The sequence below is a fragment of the Taudactylus pleione genome, unplaced genomic scaffold (assembly GCF_031769625.1).
Source record: "Taudactylus pleione unplaced genomic scaffold, aTauple2 ptg000095l, whole genome shotgun sequence".
Lineage (NCBI taxonomy): Eukaryota > Metazoa > Chordata > Amphibia > Anura > Myobatrachidae > Taudactylus > Taudactylus pleione.
The window spans coordinates 239,455-263,067 of record NW_028284497.1 but is presented as its reverse complement, the minus strand read 5'-3'; the positions used below and the strand labels follow the sequence as shown (position 1 = coordinate 263,067).

The window sequence follows — 23,613 nt, the reverse complement described above, 5'->3', positions numbered from 1 at the left end:
GCCTCCTCAGATGAGATATCAGAATCTGAAAGCAGGGTGGACAGAGAGGACATCATTTTCCATCAGGGCAGGATGTACTCACTGTGGGAATCCCAATTAAGAGGCAGTGTGGGGGCTATCAAGCGGTGCACTAACTGCATCATAACCTGAGACCGGGAGGACACACAAAGTGACCCCTGAATAGGTGCTGGTAAGTGAGCTGTTGTGGTGTATAACAATCAACAGACAGTCCCACCTGTATTAAAAACTGCGAGGCCTACTGTACAGGATTTACATAAAACCAGCACTGGGACAACAGTCTCCTGTCTACCCTTGCAAGTAACCTACAACCAGTGTAGGATTAAAAATGCAATGTGACCCCCTTCACAGATAAAAATAAGTGTGAAGTACTCTGCCCCGATACACTAGGTAGTTTGGGGATATGGGGAAAAAAAAAAAATCAAGTGGGCACTACCACCTTGATAGGATAAAAGTGCATACAAATATACTTACAAATCGGCACTAAATCAGCTTACACAAACAAAAAAGTTGGTAGGATTCTAGTGCTTTTCTCATTTGATCCTAGGAAAAAAGGTATAGATAGATAGAGGTTAATACAACTTTTATAGCTAAATTCCGGGTCTGACCCGGAGGTTGGAACAGGGGGCTCGATTCAGACCCGTTCGCACGCAGCCAGCGTATGCAAATCCGGCCAACCCACAGCAAGGCAGGCGATCACACGCCAAGGCAATAGCACGCTCACTATGTCTTGGCGTGCGATCGCGGTGTGTATGCAGATACCCACTTATGAACGACATCTCCAGGAAGTGTATGCAACCATCGGTAACATTGAGTACCATCGGATGCCATACCCTACCGCAAGCACTGCGAGAGTGCTTCAGTGTAAAATTCAACCATGTGACGTGTACTATGACGCTCCGTCATAATTATGCATGCCTCTGAAACGCCCTGCGTTCGCACCACACTCCCCAGTTTTCATCGACCAACCCGTCATCACCCACAAACGGCTTGTCCTGTCACTCATTCTGTCGAGCTGTCTATGTGTAGCGATCGAACGTTTCCCGATCGCATGAACTAGTTCACGCATGCGCACTGCGATGCATACGCACATTGCGAACCATCGGCAACTACTAGCGAACGCATCCTAGCGTGCGGGTCTGAATCGGGCCCAGGGTTTCAAACCGGATCAGACCCGGAATTTAACCACCGCCGCCGCCCCAGGATATTCCCGAGTCCGCGGCGATCACACGGGAGCCGGGTCTGCAGTGACCCAGCTCTTCCAGCTTGGAAGTGGACGCTTGGAGATTTCATCTCCAAGCGCCACTGAAGCCGGCATGCGGCGCTCTCCAGGTCATCGTGACCCGGATCGCACTGTTTACACTGCAGGGTTTCACAAGTCATTCACGTGTGAAACCCTGCAAGTTACCTGGGTTGGATTGCTGGGTCACTCGACCCAGGAATCAAACCCTGTCCCCTTTTTACACCAAAGATCTACCCGGGTTAACCCTGCAATAACCCGGGTTTTAGCACTGGTGTAAAAAGGGTATAAATCTCCCCTCAGTAAACATTCCACTGCAGCTGAGCTTCTCCACCTAATTAGGAAAGAGGGGAATGGGCAGCTCAGTCTTCACAAATAAATGTGAAGTACCATTTAACCTCTACAATACCTGGTAGTTGAGGGTAAACATGGAGCAATAGCAGTAATAGTTATACAGTAGAATCCTCAGGCTGCAGCTGATGGTATATCTCACAGGTTCTCAAACTCGGTCCTCAGGACCCCAAACAGTGCATGTTTTCCAGGTCTCCTCACAGAATCGCAAGTGAAATAATTAGCTTCACCTGTGGATCTTTTAAAATGTGTCAGTGAGTAATGAGTACACCTGTGCACCTGCTGGGTGACCTGCAAAACATGAACTGCGTGGGGTCTTGAGGACAGAGTTTGAGAACCACTGGTATATCTCATATGCTCTAGCTTTGCCGTACTGGTCTATTTGCTTGCATTACCTGCAGAGGGCTATAGACCGCAGCATACTCTGACTAGAGTGAGCATAAGCATTAAACTAAACAGGATTAATGGGAGACATACATAGAAGGATGTAAATGCTGTAGGCTGTCTCCATAGCAGGAGGCAGTACCGTAGCCAGAGCCCGTGACGCCGCTGCACGGCTACTAAGTTTGACAAAACCTGAGACTAAGAGGCACCCTACCCCCCCGGTGGCTCTTGTGCAGGTGCTGGTGTATACAGATTGGAGAGGTGGCTGTTTATAACAGACTCTCTTACACCAAATCCTGCTCTGACAGGCCTGCCAAACAGGATTTACATGATATCAGCGCTGGAGGCTCATCCTTCTCCCCTTTACCTTTAGACATAGCAATGTATAACAGGTATAAGGTATAAATGCAATGTGACCCTTTTCACAAGTAAATGTGAAAAGACCATGAACAACAACCCACCCTGTTTTTGCAGAGGGATGAGGAGAAACACAGTGATACATATATCAGACAGATTAAAAATTAAAAGGCAGTATCAACACAACAGCTAGCATTAAAGTCACATACAATGCATATATACATTCAAATGCTTATGCAAATGGACTCTGAATCAACTGACCAGCCCCACAGGGATATTGGTAGGAGATAGAGCACTATATACCTAACTCAGTGGAAAGGTACACAGGGAGACAGACCAAACCTCTGAGAACCAACAGCTTTCATCAGTGCACCCAAGGTGGACTGTGAGAGTCTCACACACGAGGTGGTAGCAAACCAGTCGCGGGAATCCGCAACCGGAAGTTGCATTTCGGTTGGGGGAGGAGCGGCCGGGGGAGCGCCTTTCTCCCCTAAACTGCACGGGTATGCTGGCCTGACAGTAGTAGATGCTACATAGTGTGCTCTAGTGCATCTATTACTCGTCCCCGGCAACAGATAAGGCCCCGGCCACCTTAGTGAGGCCACGTTAAACGAGACCTTCACCCGCAGCTGTCTCCGATGCGTCTCCTACACCGGAGGCCACGACTGCAGTGCACGATTCCCCAACAACGACGAATCGCCTTACCTGCCATCTCTGTGAATCCGATCGCAGTCCGGACCCCAGCGATGAAGCTGGCTAAGCCTTGCTTAGGCTTGCCAAAATCCCCAGGGCATATAGCAGTACTGGTGTTTCGGCATCGGCGGAGGTAGAAGGAGTTGCAGTACATGCGTCCTATTCGGATGCCTAGTACTGCTAAACTTAGTAGTTTACAAAAACAAAGGTAAATCAAATAAAGAAAAAAGCCCGGGACTGCCTAAGCAGTCCTGCCGAGCACCAAACAAAAAAACTGAATGCCTGTGGTTGGGGGCGTGGTATATCTGGAGGAGGCTCTATGCATGCTGGGAGCTTGAAAGCTGTAGCTGTTTGGTGTAATGGTTTACTCCAACTACATACCCCAAGGTAGTTCCTGTGGACCCTATGGACCCTGAAGAAAAGATATAATACGGAACGGAAAAGGTGTCCAAGATATAGGTTGGATTTGACGATTACAGACTAGTTCCACCTAGTAATAGACTGAAGTTCCCTTTACTTATATTGTTTAGTTTGCCCATGTTAAACTAGCACTAATTTGAAAATTGGAACTATATTGGCCCCAAATTGGCATGCCTAAATATTATGCTGTCTACCACAATGTTATCCAGCAGCTTGGCTAAAACACCTAATGGCTAATTATCTGGTTTAGTCACACATTTATGTGGACAAATCGCAAAGTGATCATGTTGCCTTGGCCAAGTCACCTTAAGTGAAGTGAATGCGCCACATACACAATGTGGTCCATAGCATCTTTAGCCTTAAGCTGGGTACACACTATGAGATTCTTGGCCCCACATGGCTATATCTGCAAGCTCGGTCCGTGAATTGTGTAATATGTGCACAGCACCAGACCCCAATGGTTGGTCTACAAACCATCGGATCAGCTCCATATGCTACTGTATGTTGTTCCTGTCGTTTTGGCATCGTTCAGAAAGTACACTGTACAGACCTCTGCTCGATGTATGCAGACATTTTATCGTGCACATATCTCACTTGTGGGCATATTTATTTAAATCAGCTATGATGTGACTTCCCTCAGCTTGTCAGAAGACAAACAAATGCCAGTAACGCAGGGGAAGCTGGAGTGCAGTACCCCATTTGCCATGGAACTACACATCTCAGCATGCCTTTCACAGCAACATGTACTGTGGCAGGGCATGTGTATTTCCACGGTAAATGAAGTGTGGCATGTGGTCAACTCCTGATATAGCCCTTGCAGGTGACAGGCATGATAAAGTGCCATTTACATCGCCGCAAGTGCACTCACTTTTGCCCAGGTAGGTCTATCATTTGTTTCACCAGGCACCTGTATCATTCCCTTTCACTTTACTTCTTCCCTTTAGGATGACCTGCAACAGTGTTCCTACAATACCCCCTATATGAGTGCAGCCACCTATGCCCAAGTATTGCTGTTATTTGCTCTTCCTGTATTGTCCATTTAGTCCTGCCCATTATTATAATTAATTAGCATTTTCCAGCCTGAAAGCACAATTGTCTGGCCGTGTGTACGGAGACCAGGGGCGGGCTGTTGCGGGGAGCAGGGTGCCACCTGCCCCAGGGCCTGCAGGGGAGCGAGTACTAACAGCAGCAGTCTCACACAGATCGCGCCCCCCCACAGATTTGCGCCAAGCTGAAGGGCTCACAGCGCCGAGGGGGGCACTGCAAGCCCTTCAGCCAGGCGCAAATCCTCAGCGCAGCGACTAGGGTTTTTTCCTCTTTTTTTGAGGGCGTGGCCTCGTCTCCAGCAATTAGGCCACGCCCCCTTAACAGCCCTGAGGGACGGTACACACTTGTGCAACACTAGGGCCGCCAGTGCACTCTGTATACATACCAATGACAGCCGGGAAAGCTCCTCTTCCTGCCTCCTGGCTGTCAGTGTCAGGCTGCGGCAAAGAGCAGCCAGCATGAGAAGGGGCGGGCATACACACACAGGTTACTCCCTGACGCCCCCGCTTCCCTTCCTGGGCTCTGCAGTAGCTCCGCCTCCAGCTCTCTTCTCCTTACTCCCTGCTATCGGCACCGCACAGAAGGCCGACCCTACTGTACCTGCAGTGCACAACATAGCATTACTCCTTTTCCACTATAGTCTCTCCCACTATTTCCTTTGATCCCATAAGCTTGGCCATGATTATGCTAAAAAATTCTATTGATTGCAAAATTGTATTGCATTTATATATATTATTGATGATTTGGAGTTGTGCACCTGAGATTTTGTCTGTTTCTGTGCCTGCAATTAGTCTCATCAGGTAGCACCTCCAATTGTATATATAGTCAGGTTGTGCAGTCCAGAAATCTTTTCCATATATTCCTTTGATCCTGCAGTCTCTCCCACTATTTTCTTTTCTCCTTCAGTCTTCTCCCACTATTTCCTTTTCTCCTGCAGTCTCCTCTACTGTCACCTTTCGCCTGCAGTCTTTTTCACTGTCTAAAAAATTTGAGCTTCATCCCCCTATCCATATATGCCTGCACTCCTTCCCCATCTATGCCTCTGCCCCCTTCCCATCTGTGCCTATGTCTGCTCCCAGCATGTTCGCCTCTGCTCCCTTACAACATGTCTGGTGGCTGCGATCACAATTGGCGTGGATGGACGGATGACCAATCGCGTTCAGTGCCACAAAACTGAACCCAAGGATGGCAGGTAAGCATAATTGTCTGTTACTAAGTGACTTATTTATCACAATCCACAATTTTAATGTAGATGTGATAAATATTTTATGCCCAAATTCGCAATGTTTAAATTAATATTTCATGCAAATTGACAAATTCTCTTGCCAGGAGATGGGCTCTGGATAAGAGCCTGCCCTGGGGAAGAGTTGGAAGCTGTGCGATAGCGTAACGCTATCACACTGCTTTCTGGTTTGGGTCCTCGGCGCACACGGTGAATGCGCGGCTCTCAGGGGCCAACAGAGGGGTTCCGGAGCATCCCTCTCCAGAATAATTTTCTAATAGCCCATACACTACTATAGGGTAACGCCATCTTGAGATAGCATTACCCTATCGGGGCCAAACTCCACAATGTGTTTGTAGAAAAGCCAGGGACACTTGCTTGTGTTTTCCCCCCAGGCTAAAAGTTGCCAGCCAGCATTGCGTATGCTGTATATTGGCTGTTTTTGGGATCCTTTTGCTCGGTGTGAATCGGTCTAATCATTCGCATCATTGGCCGAATAGTATGTACCCAGTTTTACCCAGATATGGACACAGGGATGAAAAACTAGTTTAATGGGAAAGTTTAAAGTGAGCAGAACAGCATATAACCTTATTAACATGGAAAATAAGATAAGGCAGCAACTCTGTTGAACCATGCACCAAACCTTGCTTTCTGTCTGGATAATACAATGTAAATTAAAGTACCCTCTCTTCCCAAGGTCATTTAGGTTTATGGTATGCAGGCTGAATATATCTAAATTCTCTAAAGATAATCATCATTTAAATAAGTGCTTCTGTTAGCTTAACTGAATTTTTAAGTCAAACCCCTTATTCAGAGATTTAGAATGTATCTCCGAGAAACGATTTCTTCCACCCAGGTATCTATGGTGGAATCCACCCACCAGTATTCTGCCTGAATGACTGCAGGTCACAGAGCTGGCTGTTTAGCTTTCCAAATCGGTTTACCTCCACGAGGAGAGGGGAATTGTTCTCTGCCGTTCAGACTCCGGATGAAAAGAATGAAACTAAGGGAACTGCAGTCTGCGAGGCATTAATAGGGAGAAATTAACTTTTAGGAAAAAACATGTCCTCCCCAGAGAAGGGCAGAGACTCCAGAGTCCTTTGGACTCAGACCCTAAGCCAAAGATGTCCTGATACTGCAGAGGCCTAAAGTCCTAACCTCATTAAACCCCCATTAATGGGAGCCTCTGCAAGATACTGGGAAACCTCATGGATATGATGCACCTGAGTTAGCATATCGATCTGGGGGTGGCAGATTTGAAACACTCTTCCAATTGCCCCATCTCTCCACTGACCCAAGTCAAAACTAAGATTGGTCTAAGGGAGGCCCATTCCACTATGTCAACCGCCTTATGGGTGCTCTCAACTTCCTATCTGTGCAGCATTCAGCTTTGCAATGGTGTTGGTCTAAGATAGGCTATTTAAGGGAGCAATCTCATTTCACTGTAGGGAAAAGGATAAAAAGGACTATAACCTATAAACATGTTTTGTCCACACTGCGCATAGAACGGAGAGGAGGAAACAGTCTATACTTTTTCAACACTACAACACAAAAAAGAAGGATGACTGCACCAGAATATCAAAGTAAACAGTATTGTAAACCCCTGTAATAAATCTTACATAAGCCAATTGTTGGTGGGCGTGCTACCACAGACAAGGGTACATGTAGAATAAGGAGAAAGGCAAGTTTTGGCTATGAGTGGTGCACTGGAGAAAAATGAAATTGTAAAATAACACATATTAATGTAATTAAAATTGAAACGGTGTATTTTCAGCAAAATCTTAAAAAAAATAAAGTATAAAGTGGCTTGCTTAGGAATATGCGTTAGTAAAATTGTTTAGTTGTGCATCTATATTGCATCTTGTTGTTTTAATATCACGCTGTGTTCAGAAAAAGATGCTGCTGAAATTGTGACATGTGTCACAATATTCAATATTAATGAGCATAATGATTCATATATAGGACGGTAATTGCTTGGATGGTTTTAGAGGTTTTATAAACTATTTGTTGGGGAATTCAATATTTCATTGTACAATTTAAGTAGAGTGACTTGTGTTATACATATTATACCAGCTTTGGTCAATGCTGTGTTATTATACATATATGGATTTATGTATGCCTGCTAGATAGCACATATAGTTCTATTCTGTTAACATTATAAATGGATATTGCATTATGGATCTCCTTTAAGTGTTGTGCCTTTGTCAATGACAATAATGTAGAATGTTGATAAGCTAATACAGATACCTGTATCTTTGTCCCTGAATGGATAATATATTGGATTCAAGATCACATTACATATCAGGTATATTTTCTCCTGTAGTTAGTTAGTCTTGATCTCCATTTGTGCGCAGCACCTTCGTGTTATTGATTTATTGACTCAAATAGGCAGATACAGTTTAGGAAATAACTGTGTAAGCTATCAGTCAGATGTCCCAAATCACCTGCATGAAGTAGATTCACTCTCATATGTGAGCAGTTTATCTGCACAAAATCAGCAGTATTAAAGTCAGCTGCTTGTAATATATTCCTTCTCATGTAGAAATATGTAACCCACATCTATAATACACATTAATTAGCCTTCATATGAGCCTGTGTAACTAACAGAATAAGTTAAATTATTTAATTAAATAGTAATTGGTATTCCAAGACACAAAATATGTGATTTCATACACACATATATTTAGCCTTTGGCATTTAATGAGTTAATACGTGCTTTGTATTTATAGTATTTGTATAAGAACGCAAAGGACTTTACTTAAATTATGCAATCAAATATTGACTGCCTCAACAAATATTTTCTAGAACCATTTAAGCAATATCTCACATATATATGAATCATTATGTTCATTACTGTGTACTTATTTGCTGTAAATTAGCAGCATATTTTTCAGAACACAACCTGTGATTTTATAGAAATAACGAGATACAATAAAGATACACAATGAAACAATTTTAAACACATTTCTTAAGCACACTTTATACCATACTTACTGACTTTTCTTATCTGCTCCCTGGGAGAAGCCTGGAGAGCAGACACACAGCTGGCCACTTAAGGGGGAGGGCCTGGTTCCTATGTTATTAGGCCCAGCCCGTCACTGCAAATTGCCGTGAATAGTGGGAGCTCGAGGAGGGGGCTAAATGATGTGTTTTCACATCATTACGCCCCCCTCCATACATTGCCGCAATTATCTCCCTGTCCTGCCCACTTCACTGGGAAGTGGGCGGGATGCGGGCGATCCGAATACTCTCCTGGGGGTGCGGGAGGCTCCCCGAAAATTCTGGAGCCTCCAGCCACTTCCTGGAGAGTAGGTAAGTATGCTTTATACTCCATTTTTTAAAGATTTCTATTCTATTTAATTAAGATTTCGCTAAAGATACTCCATTTCAATTTTAATAGTATTAATAAAAGATCGTCTTCACATTTTAATTTTCCTTCAGAGCATTGTTATATACAAAATTTGCCACTCTCATTATTCTACATATTTCTTAATCAGTGAATTTGTGAGCATCTGCTGGACAGCTTGCACTAAATCCTCTACTCCCTGCTTCCTGTTGGAGCCATCGTCAGGTAATCAGGAAACCTCAGGTCAGAGATCCCAGCCACTTCTTCTCTCTCCTGGGATAAAAAACTCTGGTCCTTTACAAAATTGTAAAATTGACGGAAACAGATGTTACAACATGGTGGCAGATTCCATAATCCTTTCTGATGAAGAGGTAAACTGATACATACCGTGCAATAACCTCACCAGGCATTGAGCCTAAGCTAATTCTTCAGGATGGACCCCGATTAAGACAGTTGCTCTGAATGGATACCTCGGAAGGAGCCGAGGCACAAGAGTCAGAGCTCAGCTTCTGGAATGTGTGGTGAACTGCGTGAGTATGCAATAGCCTAGCCCAGACAGGCTCTGTTATTTTAATGGGGGCTTTTTAGGCGAGCACAGGTGTTGGTCCTCTGCATCTCATGCTGTGGATAGAACATTAGCCCCAGACTGAACACAGGGCAATTTGAATAGGCATCGGGGACAAGCAAAAACTTTTACCACTTTCATTCCTCCGGGTTGTCTCTGGACACACTCCCCTTACCAGACATAGCAGAAGCTGCTGGAAAAATGAGACTACAGCTGCACTGCACAATCAAAGATGATGTGGAAACCGCAAAACAGGCCAGGGAAAAAAACACAAACAAAATAGCACCCACAACATCTTTGCTTCAGTGGAAAGGTCAGAAGGCAATTAGAAGGAGCTCTTGTTGCTGTCCTCTATGTCTTTTGCCGTATTGCGGTGAACTTGCCGTATTGTAAGCCCTCCAAGGAGGTGGTGCTGGATATGAATGTCACCTCCTCCCAGCAACAAGGGATGGCTGCCGTCTATAATAATGCTCCCGTCCCTCTGCCTCTGTGCCTAGCGCAGAGGAAGCCATAACACACAGCCTATGAGGGTATAGAGAGTGGCTAGTTTGAACTTTTGGAGGAGATTGAAATTCATAAGCTCCTATACTGCACCTGCATACCTCAGCGCCCCATGCATTAAATAATAATTTCTCTGAGCCAATATCACTGCTTTAATCATCAACACAGAATATAACATATTGCATATAAACAGTTGGAAAAATAAGGAAGTCCAGTTGTATTTGTTTGTTCATTTTTTCACTCACCAGTGGAAAGGCTATCAGATCATCAGCATTCATTGTGCTCAGTTCATTCTTGGATATAGGAAAGTTAGGTGGCAAGAAATACCGTAAACAGTTCCTGATGCAGAGAGGAGAAAGAATTGGATGAGCTACAGTATGTAATCTATTACACCTAATTGATATAACAGTAATTAAGATTACCGGAGAATTTGTGCAAGCTGTTCCACAGGAGCAAGGCTGGCACTGGGTTCTGTTGTATCCGGCTCTATTCGAGTGTTGTCAGAGGTAGAAGGTTCCGCCTGCTGTGTATCAGGAGTCTGGTGTTCTGGTGATGGTGGCCTCATGAGTCTCACATCATCGCTACCTTTCTCTACCCTGAAAAGACCACATAACCGAGGACAAGTGTCACTGTATGTGCAGATTTCTTCTTCAGATCATAGATTTATTCTGTAAAAAAAATCCACTCTCATAGTGATGAATAACAGAAGCAAAGGGGCCTCATGTTCAATACACTTTTCCCCATTTACGGCCGAATTCAATTAGCCGCGAAAAGTGCCGTCTGGCGAAATTAATTCGCCTGTTTTGACGTGAAGTTCTCTCCATGCGCGTCCCCGCTTTTTGCCCTATTCAATTATGAAACAGGTGAAAACGCGGATAGGCGAATGTTTTACAAAGCAAAACTAGGGTAAAGGACCTTTTGGGGAAAATCAGTCTGTACCCCATAAAAAGCTTCAGTGACCCAGGGAATCAATATAGAATAGTAGTAGTAGCCCTAATAAAAGTATTTAGTGAACTTATTTTGAGGTAAAGGGCTGTTATATGCATATTTGCATACAGTATGTGTGGCCAAATTATAGAAAGCAATGTTTTTTCAGAAAAATAAGTACTGTAGTTAAATTTGGGGTACTAGTATATTTTGAGGTCTCTAAAATGAAGATTTAAAAAAAATAAAAAAAAATACACCTGCTGCTGCCTCATGCAATCTCAAAAACACCTCATATCCATATAGCCCCCAAAATACCAGGCCCCCCACTTTTTACCAGTTTTTCAACACTTAAAATTTTCGCCCCAAAATTGACATGTCTTTTTTAATTTTGTGTTTTTGTTTTTTTTAACCGATTAGTTATTAGGGGGCGGGGGGGTGTCCAAAGGGTTCTGGATCAAATCCCCACATTTGCACCCCAAAACAGCAATTCTCCACTTCCAATTAGCCTGCCTATAAGTGGAGAATTTTTTTTCACCTATTTTTCCATGTAAAGTATTTGCACAGGCGAAAACGTCCTGGAATTGAATACAGAGAAAAGTAGAAAACAGGCCAAAACCGCAAATTTGCGAAAACTTTTCTCCAAGTGGCACTTTTCGTGGCTAATTGAATTCATCCCTTAAGGTGCGTACACACTGGGCGATATTACTGAGCGATTGCACAATTATGACATCGTTATCGTGCAATGGCTCATGCACTTTTATGTCAGAAACTACCAGCGATTCGCGCTCCCGCTGGTCATTTACAACATTGTCCATTGTCTGAACATGCAGCTCAATCTGCCGATAATGACAGATTGGCATGTTCAGGAATGATGGACTGTGCATGCACTGGATCGTTCAGTGCAGACACTACAGGTGATGAGGAACGACGGTACGAATACGATGTCGTAATCGTACTGTCTTTACTGATCGCCCAGTGTGTATGCACCATTAGTTGTAAAGCCTTCTTTGTGTGCTAATGGAAATTAAGAATGCAGCACAGAATATTAAAGAATTGTTTACAACTATAAAACGAAAAACAGAGAAACAAAAACAAAAATCTGCGTGTTGTTTCCCCTACTTAAAGTGGTCTATGTACTATTTTTGTATGGCAAATATGAATGAAAGTGCAAAACATTTCCATTATTATAACTATCAGTCACCTCCTGGTCGCTTTGCTCAGCTGCTATCAGTCACCTCCTGGTCGCTTTGCTCAGCTGTCGCCTGGGTGGCATACCCGGAGGAATATTTCAGATCATTACAAAGTATAATGTGCTCCACAATCCGTTTTTGAGCAGAGCTTGGTCATTTGAAGTCACTAAATATTGCAAATCTAAAATGGGGCACCGTAGCTCTATACACCTAGGTGTGTAGAGACCGAAATGTTTGGAAAATATAAAGTTACACAGAATACCTTACCATCGATCACGTGGAGTTGTGTCTGTAGGTACATAATCAAACTTCACTTTCCAGCGTACTCCCTGTTTTCCGACTTCTACAGTAGTTACACGTCCCGTGAACCACTCCTTGTTTACGCGCACTTCAACATGTAAGCCTTTGTCTGCGAAGTAATAAGCGGATTATACGCACTGCGTTATAAAAAGTTTTCAAAAACGTCATTAAGTGGAGCTTTATGTAAGACAGATATTCTTAAATGTACACTGTGGAGGACATTAAAAAGCGTCTGAAAACACTAAAATATATTTCAACTGTTCATGGAACAAAAGAAACAAAAAAAAAGTGTCCGATGCTCTGATCATTATATATTTTGACCTATTTAATTATATATTATATATTTTTACCTATTTAAGACTAAAATAACAGAATAATCACTGAATTGTATAACTGATAACAGACTGCAAAATGTTGTACAGGTTGAGTCTCCCATATCCGAAAATCCAAAAACCGAAATATTCCAAAAACCGGAATATTTCAGGGCATCTGTGACGTCACTAGTATAGTGGCCAATGAATAGCGGCGTGTGCGTGGTCCACATGCCAGGCCACCCCCCGCAGCACACGCCGGACCCCCAGTGGCAGCCGCCGGACCCTTCTGCGTCACCCGCCGGCCCCCTCATGACACCCGCCGCACCCTTTCAGCTTACCTGCCAGACCCTTCCGCCTCACTCGCCGAACCCCTCACGACACCTGCTCCACCCGCCGGACCACCGCAACATCCCACAGCACCCGCGCGACACCTTCCGGACCCACCCGCAGCACACACCAGGCCTCCCGCTGTGCTCCCTCTCAGGTATTCCGAAAACCGTAATAATCCAAAATCCGAAATGCTCCTGGTCCCGAGCATTTCGGATATGGGAGACCTGTATAACCACTACTGCAGTGATAGCTGTATTTTCATTAAACTATCGTTTCCAATAAAGAGCTCACCAGCAAATTAAAATATGTAACCTTTTAGTCATATCAATTAAAATAAAAAAAATGTAAGTCATCAAAAACATTTTGTCAAGTTCAGCCGACTCATCACTGGATGTATAGTGTCTGTCTCACTGATCGCACTAAATCATCCACATCATTTTCTCTTATAGAGTAGACTATGGCAGAACTCAGATGCTTCTGGGACCTAGTCCTTTAAGAATTTTCCAAAATCATCTTTAAACAGAAGTAAACCCTAACCAGACCCTGTACCGAACTGGCTCGGATGGTGGTGTCACCAAGGAACCCAATAATCTCATTTCCAAACGCTGCCGCAGCATGTGATGGTGGTGACATCATTGACCCGGCAATAAGCAGGGTTGGGCCGCCAGTCTGAAAGGGGTCTCACCTGGGTCGCACCCAGGATGGACTGGTGTACAAGATCCCGGGTGCGACCCGGGTTAACAGTGTGAAAGGGGTATTAGACTGACATTTCACAGAAGTTAACGTTAATGCTGAAACAACTGTAGTCTTAAGGTGCCTACACACTTCACGATGTGCTCACGATCCGACGATGTGTCCGATTTCCCCTTGAACTCTCCCCAGCAACTCCCCGGCAGTCATGGGCACAATTTGGTGTTAAAAAACGTAACTATTCCAGTGCATCGTGACTGAGATTGTCAGATTTGCCCTACTGCACGGCATATCTGAAAATGCGATGTACGACCAGCGGGTACGCGCATCGGGCTTTTTTTTACATGATTGGTCGTCACGATTCGTTGGAATTGGGCAAATCGTGTAAAAAATGGCCAAGTGTGTAGGCATCTTTAAAGCTGGAATTAGAGAAAGGGTACAGAATACATAATAAAAAAAATTAACTCAGCAATCAGCAGACACAGAAATTAAAGAATGACAATCCCACACACCCACTTAGAAAAAGCTCAAAAGCACTACAGTTCTCTGCACCTGGAAAATAGGAGAAGCAGTGCAGAAGATGACAGTTGTGTGTCTGTTTTTGGAGCGCTACAGAGAGCCAGTGAACTAAAGCCAAACAAGAAGGAAGTGTTAAGCTGCCTTGGGGTTGCGCCTCCCCGCAGGGCCCAGCACATCATCGGCCACATGCAATCGAGGATGGCCGTCTACTGGCCTTTCATTACAGGCAGCTGCAACGTGACCACCGTTCACAAGCAGCTGAAAGGCTCGTCAGTTAGTGCAGGCCTCAGGCCACTCGTGGATGACCATGACTTGCAGTACCTCTCTTCTCACCATAACGAGGAGAGTGGAGTCACTTAAGGTGTGTACACACTAAACAGATATATCTGTAGATGATGGTCATTCATATACAACGACCATCATCTTCCAGACAGCCGTGGGTCCCGCTGGCTGAGGGGCGGGCCCTCCCCGCAGCTGCATGCGTACGGGCGATCGGCTGATCGGCCATACACACTTGCAGATGGACAGATATCTGCCCATCGGCTGTGCAGAACAGCCGACGCAATATGTCTGAACAACGTTGTGCTAAGACATATCGCTGGTACACATTGGCCAACGGGCAGCAGATATATTGGCCAATCACTTGCTCAGCCAATATATCTGTCGAAGTGTACCCATTTTTACTCACATTTTAACAATATGCAACAAAGCTCCTTCATAAAAGTGATACATACACGGAGCAGAAAATTACTGCTCTACATGGATAAATCTGAAAGAGAACTATCTGTTCTCTCTGTAGGTCAGCTTCTTAGTCCCTTTTATACTCTGAATATCCAAAGACTCATGTAAATAATATTTTTCAGAATTTAATTCTCTTGATTATGATTTACTTATTTGTATATATACAGTAGACAAACCGAAAAGCTTTATAGTGATTTTACAGTCCAATATATGGCTTTTTATACCTTTCTGAGCAGCTTTAACAGATGCAATGTCATCTTCATCTGGACTGTCCGTCAACTGAAATGAACTCAAAAGATATGAAAGTCAGGAGGGTCGGACAGTGTGTAAAGAGAATGCTCAAAAAAATGTCAGCTCCAGCTGCTCATAAAGCAAAACTATTGTATAGATCAAATATATTTTTCAACAATCATTTATTTTAGATATTACTACAAAAACAGTGTATTAGTGCCTTTCTTTACTCGCATTAATGACAATACATGCAGATTAAGATGATCCATTAGTAGAAACCAGAATCCAAAGCATAAATTGTACACCAGTCTATGTGGATTAAAGAGACAGGACATGAGCTCAAATGATAAAATCACTAATTATTTCTTACCTTCACCTCTACTTCATTCATATCTTTCTTCTCCCGTTTCACTTCAACTAGCTTTGAGCGTTTTGCCTTTTCCGGTCTCCGACTGGAGACTGGCTCATCATCATCATCATCATCATCGTCGTCAGCTACTACTATCTGTTGAGAACTTCTCTTCTTCAAACTGCTCACCTAAATGTTTAGGAACAGACCAATGGTATATTTACTATGCTGAGCTTTTCATCTTCAGTCGTTTCTCCTGCTGGATTTAAATAACATTTCATACAGAACACAAATGGCTTTGTATTTAATTGTACTGCCCCATTAAATCCATATGATGGCTTTGAGAAGCGCTGAATACTAAAATTTATCTCCTACTCTCATGGGATTAACAGATAGTGCAAGCGTACTAAAAAATCCATCAGTACTATGGATCAAGTTTAAGGACAGAACAAACTGGAAAGCATTGACCTGCCTAAGTAAAAATAGTTGGATTTTTGTACTTCATGTAAAAATTCTTACACATAGTATATTGGGAAAATCCACGAACATGGATATCTAATACTAATGGTGCGTACACATGGTACGATCAGTCAGCAATAACGATATTGCTGACTGATCGTCCTTCACCTTCCCGGTGTGCTGGATGATCGATATCGATCATCCAGCACACCACCGACGGCCAACGAAATGCCGGTCCCTGCATGCACGGGAAATGGACGATATCGTTATTGTCCATACGTGCCCACGCATCGCAGGTCGTTGGTGGGTTGGAAGGAACCAATAAATGCACGATATGATCAATATCGTTCATATCGTGCATTTTAATCGTCCTGTGTGTACGCACCATAAGCGGTGGATGCCAAAATAAAAAAAATTATCAATCTCAGGTGCTAATCTCTGAAGCGCAGAAAATTAGCCTTAACTAGAGAAGGAGACTGTAAACCAGAAACAAGTCAAATGACCTGGCAGTGAGCCAGAAACTGAAAGGAGTTGTTTCCTCTGCAATGGGAAGGTTTTGGTACCTCAATGTGCTACAAGAGAAAATATTAGCAGGAACATTCTAATTTTCCTCACATGCAATTGGGGACCCAGATGCATTATACATCCCAAAACAGTCTCCCTATGCTACTTGAAAGGAACAGGAAATGCCACTTTTTGTTCTGGTCACTTTAGCAAAGACTAGATAGTGATGATTCAGATAGGGGAGGCAATCTTATAGGTTAGGCTAATTTTTTCCTTAAAAGCCATGGTAATGTGAAGCTGATTTTATAAAAGATTTTTTTGTAAAATGCTGTATAAAAGTAGCAATACTGTACCTGCCTGCAAAATTCTGCCTGGAAATCTGATGATAAAACCAGGAACATTTTTCTGCCCGTGGACCCGCAACGTAGACAAACAGCATTCAAAACGGAATGATGCTTGTACAATACGGAAGCACCAGTGTACTTTCATAGTGTCAGTGTAAATATCAGTGATGTTGTTCTTATATATTGACATAAATCTCCAAAAATATCCTTCAATCTTATGGTGCATACACACTGTCAGATTTTCTGTCAGATCTGAATGATAACTATTTTAAAAATCGTTCAATCGTTCATATCTGAAAGAAAAATCTGATATGTGAGCCTGCAGCGATGAGCGTTCCCGCTTGTCAGATCACGATATCTGTCATCTGATGTGTTTGCAGTCAGATTTGGACGATTCCACTCATTTTAATACAGTCTAAAATCGTTCAAATCGTTGGTAAAATCGTTCATCTGACCGTGTGCATGCACCATTAGTCTAGTTATCTAAGGTACAGAGATTCCATAAATATGTATTTTAATCAGACAGAGCAGGGATATTTTTTAAGTCGATAAAACAAACAAAGAATGTCCCAAAAAAATATAAGATTTTCTGTAGAAGAGAAAGATATAAGCAGCAATTATGAGCAAATCCAACAATGGACGGAACCACAAAACTGACTCATCATAGAGGTACAAACCATCTCAAGTGTATTGAAGGGATTAAAAATGGTGAAATATCAATTACATATGTAGTTTAAAAAGTAATTGAAGTGAAGTAATTTATTGTATGTCCAATTAACCTTTTTTCTTTTTTTTCCTGAAGTAGAACTCATTACTGCAATTAATACTGGAAGTGGCAGTTTGCAGGTAAAATATTAAAAATGTAGCTTTTATCATCAACTTTAAAAACTTTAAATTTGTCATATTTCTGAACTACAACCATTCATTTTTCAAAAAGTATATTAGTTTAATATGGGTTTATTTTTTAACATCAATTTTACTCTTTATGATTAGTTCAAGTTAGAAGAATACCTCCACAGAAATAAAGGAAGCCACAAGATAGGAGTGAAAAAACAAAAAGAAGCAAATCCCCAAAGAGAAGACAAACTGTTGCACTCTACCAGGTAGGCTACAATTTGTGGACCATGCATGACAATGATAGCCTGGGAGTTTAGCAAGGAATCTAAGAACCAATCTACTCAATTTCTAACAAAAATAAGAGATATGGTAAGAACTTACCTTTGTATCTCTATTTCTACAAAGTTCATAGGGTTCCACAGGATACCTTGGGGTATAGATGATGACGTCAGGCATCGGGCACCACAGAGATAAGTTTCTGCATCCTCCCAGGACTGCACTGGGGTCCCTCTCCTATACCCCGCCCCCGAGCCTCAGGCACCTCAGTGACGTTACAAGCCATAGGCCGGAGGAGGAGAAAGAGAGAGAAGGAAGTCTGGAACACACAAGGAATCACATTCTCACCAGAAGGAGACAGAAAAACCGGTGACCAGAGCAACTGTGTTATCTCTATTTCTACGAAGTCCATAGGGTTCCAAAGGTAAGTTCTTACCATATCTCTTATTTTCTACTGCAGGGTCCATATGGTATCCACAGGATACCTTGGGGATGTCCCAAAGCAGTATCCTTTAAGGGTGGGGACGCTCTTGTGCTGTAAGGAGAATCCGCCGACCGAAGGAAGCATCCTGAGAGGCGTAGGTATCAAAAGCATAATACCGTACGAACGTATGGACAGATGACCACGTGGCTGCCTTGCAAAGCTGAACCGCTGAGGCGCCACGTCGAGCTGCCAACGAAGGACCTACAGACCTAGTGGAATGAGCCCTGACCGAAGATGGAACGGGAAGACCTTCATGAGCATAAGCTTCAGAAATAGCCAGGCGAATCCATCCTGCCAACGTTTGCTTAGTGGCAGGCCAACACTTCTTCCGGAAGCCATAAAGGAAAAACAACGACTCCGACTTCCGAAAAGAAGCGGTGCGGTCAACTCAGAGTTTTAAGGCCCGCACCACATCCAAGGTGGCCTCACCAACCGAAAGGTCCGATGAATTAAAGGCCGGTACAATAATTTCCTCGTCGATATGGAAACAAGATACCACCTTCGGAGGAAATCCAGGATGGGTGCGAAGCACAGCCCTGTTCCTATGAAAAGTAAGATATGGAGGTCTGCATGACAGAGCTTCCAATTCTGAAACCCTTCTGGCCGAGGCAATGGCCAGAAGGAAAACGGTCTTAAGCGTAAACCATTTCAAATCCACTGAGCCCAGTGGTTCAAATGGCGGTCCTTGAAGAGCCCTTAGGACCACAGCCAGATCCCAAGGTGCCACAGGTGGAACAAAGGGAGGCTGAATACGCAGTACACCTTGCATAAAAGGTGCGGACATCAGGGAGTGTAGAAATCCTACGATGAAACCAGACTGACAGGTCAGACACCTGCACCTTCAGATAGGCAAGGCGAAGACCATGATATCTAAGCCTGCCTGTAGGAAAGCCAATACTCTGGATAGCCGAAACACCCGAGGAGCATAGCCTCTAGGGCGACACCACTGAAAGAAAGTATGCCACACACGATGGTAAATTCTTGCAGATGAAGGTTTCCAAGCTCTTAGCATAGTTTGCACTACAGAGCCAGAAAAACCCCTGGACCTCAAGAGGGCAGTCTCAATAGCCACGCCGTCAAAGACAGCCGATACAGGTCTGGATAAAGACAAGGGCTCTGAGATAACAGGTCCGGACGTTGAGGTAACAGCATCGGATTGACCACTGAGAGACTCTGAAGGTCTGAGTACCAGTGCTGTCTGGGCCACGCTGGAGCTATCAGCAGGAGCATGCCGTCTTCTTGCTTGAATTTTCGTAGCACTCGAGGAAGAAGGGAAAACGGAGGGAAGAGGTACGCATACTGGAAGGTCCACTTGACCGACAGAGCGTCCACTAGACAAGCCTTTGCGTCTCTTGTCCTTGACCCGACAGTTTGTTGTTGTGTCGGGAGGCCATGAGATCTATCTCTGAAAGGCCCCACCTGTACAGAAATAGGTCCAATTCCGGGTGGAGAGGGTGATCAAGCAGTGGAAAATCAGAGGAATTTCCAATATAGGGATGACCTTTATAGACCTGATGGTCAAAAGAAATCGGATATCTATAAAGATAACAAGAGATATGGTAAGAACTTACCTTTGTTATCTCTGTTTCTACGAAGTCCATAGGGTCCACAGGGTTGACCTTGGGGTATAGGTTGGGAACCAAATCCGGGCACCACGCAGTTAAAGCTTTTAGCTCCCAGGATGCACTTGGGTCCACTCTCCCTATAACCCCGCCCCCCAGCCAGAGGCACCTCAGATTGTAAGTAGCCAAAGGCCGGAGGAGGAGAGAAAAAGAGAGAGAAAACTGGAACACTCTAGAACCATACTCACAGAAAAGGAGACGGGAAGCCGGTGACCAGTAACACAGCCCATATGAAGCCAGGTGCGTCAGGGCGGGCGCCCTGTGGACCCTATGGACTTCGTAGAAACAGAGATAACAAAGGTAAGTTCTTACCATATCTCTTGTTTTCTACTTCAGGGTCCATAGGGGGTCCACAGGGTTGACCTTGGGGATGTCCCAAAGCAGTTCAACCAAGGGTGGGGACGCTCCTGTGCTGAGAGGAGAATCCGTCGCCAAAAAGGAAGCATCCTGAGAGGCAAAGGAAACCAATGCCTAGAACCTTAAAAAGGTATGGACAGAAGACCACGTGGACACCTAGTAAGGCAAAACAGCCGAGGCGCCACGACGAGCCGCCCACGAGGGTTACACGGCCCGAGAAAAAAACAAGCCTCAACGACAGAAATGCCCACCCATGGGTAGGCCCCTGAGGAAGACATACGAGGCCATCCAGTCAACATTTCATTATAGGCCGGCCATCGTTTCCTGTTAAAACCAGAAACCGCAGACCACCAATAAGGAGTCCGCTTACCATAAGGAACTTGAACGGATCACATAAAGCCAAAGAGGCCGGACCACAGTCCATGAGGCCACAACAGCCGAGAGGACTGGGAACTGAATGGCCATACCATAAGTTCCAGAATAATATGGAACCTAAAAACCACTTTAAGAAGAAACACAGGGCGAGAGCAACTCACACCCTGACATGATGCCCTCCAGAAGAGGGAGCCACATGAGAACGCTCCCCATTCAGACACTCTCCTGGTTGATTTAAACACCCTGAGAGAGAGAGAGAGAGCTTAAACAATAGACCATGTAATGGCTATCACAACCAGCGGTTCCATTGACTGTCCCCGGAGGGAACAAAGAACCACTACTAACTCCCCAGGAGTCCCTAGGGAGGACAAGTGGAGACATAATCCAGAAAACACTCCAAAGGATGAACTGGATATCAGAGCGGAGCAATTCCATATCTTAACCATACCGACAGTGTAGAGATCCGCACTGTCAGGAAGGCCAGGCCAAGGGTGAAACCCAAGCCAGCTGGAAGGAATGCCAGAATATCTGGAAATCCTGGACACCGGAGGATCGTATCGACAGGTACGATACCATAAGAATTATGTATGCCACAGTCCGTGGCAGATCCCAGCAAAGTCTGGCCTATCTGCTCTAAACATCTCAATGAAGACAGAGCCAGGGAAGCCCGAGGACCACAGTAGGGGCGCAGTTAAAGACAAGCGATCCAGATCCAGGGAAAAACAAGGACCCTGAGACAACAGGTCCAGATAGTGAAGCAGTAGGAACGGAGCATCGAGGAGGAGACTCCGAAAATCTTAGTACCAGTGATGTCTGGGACGACCTGGAGCCCCCAGAAGGAAAGCCCCTCCGTCTCGAATTAAACTTCCGAAGACCTCGAGGAAGAAGGGAGACCGGAGGACACAGGTACACAAAGTGGAAGGACCACTTCACTGACAAAGAGTCACTGAAGGTAGCTTCAGTACTCCTAGAGCTGGACTGTAACACCGGTAATGTGTGATCGAGTCAGAAGGCCATGGGGATCAATCCCCTCAGGGAGGCCCCCTCTGCTCACCAGGAGTTGAAACCTCTCTTGGAGAAGAGACTAGTCCCCGGGATGCACGCCGTGACGGCTGAGGAAGCCCGCTTCCCAATGGAGAGCTCCGGGAATAAACACCGCAGAGTTGGCCAGGAGAAGACCCTTGGACTATGTCAGAATGGGTGACATTCCTAACATTGCCACCCAACTACCAGTGTTGCCTAGATGGAAGCCACTGTTGTGACACTGTCGGACTGAACCTATTCAGGTTTACCGTGACAAATGGGTTAGGCCAGAGTGAAAGTCCAAGACAGCTTAAAGTATCAACAAGTTAAGTGGCAGGGCAGAAGCGACAGACGTCCAACTGCCCCGAAATGAATGCGGACCAGACACTGTCTTTAGCAAAGAACACCCTGGACGAGATGGCCATAGCCACCCGGACAGAGACCAACTCGCCTCCGTAGAAAGTATCATGGTTCGAACAGCGATCCGATGGAAAAAACTCGATCCATCTGGAGGGGAGTCAATTATGGCAAGGCCTGGAATGGAACTGAGCACATTCCACCCTACCAAAAGGTAGACACTCTGGTAGACCGCGCATCACAAAGAGTAATGACATATGTCGACTGCGTAGATATCCGCACACTCGAAGTTGAAGAGTGGAGATCTTGTCTTACGCCAGAAAAATTCTCAGATTCTGAGAATCCAGCAGTGCTCCCAGATGAAGAAAACCCTGTGAGGGATGCAGGGAGGACTTTTCTGTGACGAGAAGAAGCCCCGGTTATCCTGACCTGGCGGTAAAGTACCTTGGTGATCCTGCTAAAAGTAGGAGACCGTCCAGAGAAAGGAGCATTCGGATACACTGAACAGGTGAACTGTCAGAAAATCCATAAAGCTGGTAAACCCCGGTGGAGTTGAGGACAGCCCCAAAAGGCAGAGCCCGAAACTTACAAGTGTTGCTGTGGCACAGCAAACCTGAACCCATGCTGATGAGAGGGCTCTGTATGTACCCGTAGGTACGTATCCTGAATACTCGGATATACCATAAAATCCCCAGGTTCCAAACATCGGATGATGGAGCATGGACGATTCCACCTGAGTCAAGGCACCGTTGGAATCTGATTCAGGGATTTGAGACAGAGTATAGGCAAAGGAGGACCAGTCGGTCACCGCCCCAAAAAGAAAGTAGAACAACCAGTCCCTCACTGAGATAGTGAGGTTGGCCGAAATAGCTCTGCTTACCACAAAGACTGTATAGCTTTCTGGGATTGTAAGGCCCTGATCAGTTCTGAAGAAGGGCCCGTGTAACAATGCCTGTGAGGAGGCTGCATGAGCAATGAGAGGCCGTTGAGAATCAGTACCTCACTCTGGAAATTCCCCAGATGTAGACCTGTCCCGTCAGGCTGAGGGTATATCCTCAGGTGTAGAAACAGGGTCGTCCGGAAGTCCAGGACTGCTCGGTACTGGATACGGTGGCCCCCGTGGAGGCCGACAGCCTAGGAAAAAACAGGCCTTTAGGCTGACCCTGAGGACAAAAAGACTTAACAGAGTTAGTCCGAATGTAGTGGGAGTAGCTAAAGACGGTATCTCCCCATTAGTGAT

The 23,613-nt window shown here is 44.7% G+C and overlaps 1 protein-coding gene across 4 annotated transcripts in view; it reads right to left on the bottom strand.

Moving 5' to 3' along the window:
- MORC2 (MORC family CW-type zinc finger 2) overlaps positions 1-23,613 on the bottom strand; it is a 143,645-nt gene that overhangs the window by 5,419 nt on the left and 114,613 nt on the right. For all 4 annotated transcript variants that reach the window (XM_088469866.1, XM_088469863.1, XM_088469865.1 and 1 more), the window contains exons 21-25: positions 15,757-15,924; positions 15,380-15,434; positions 12,529-12,670; positions 10,567-10,740; positions 10,390-10,483 (exon numbers count right to left, since the gene is read on the bottom strand). In XM_088469866.1, coding sequence (XP_088325992.1) covers positions 10,390-10,483; positions 10,567-10,740; positions 12,529-12,670; positions 15,380-15,434; positions 15,757-15,924 — 633 coding nt within the window. The remainder of the gene's footprint in view (positions 1-10,389; positions 10,484-10,566; positions 10,741-12,528; positions 12,671-15,379; positions 15,435-15,756; positions 15,925-23,613) is intronic.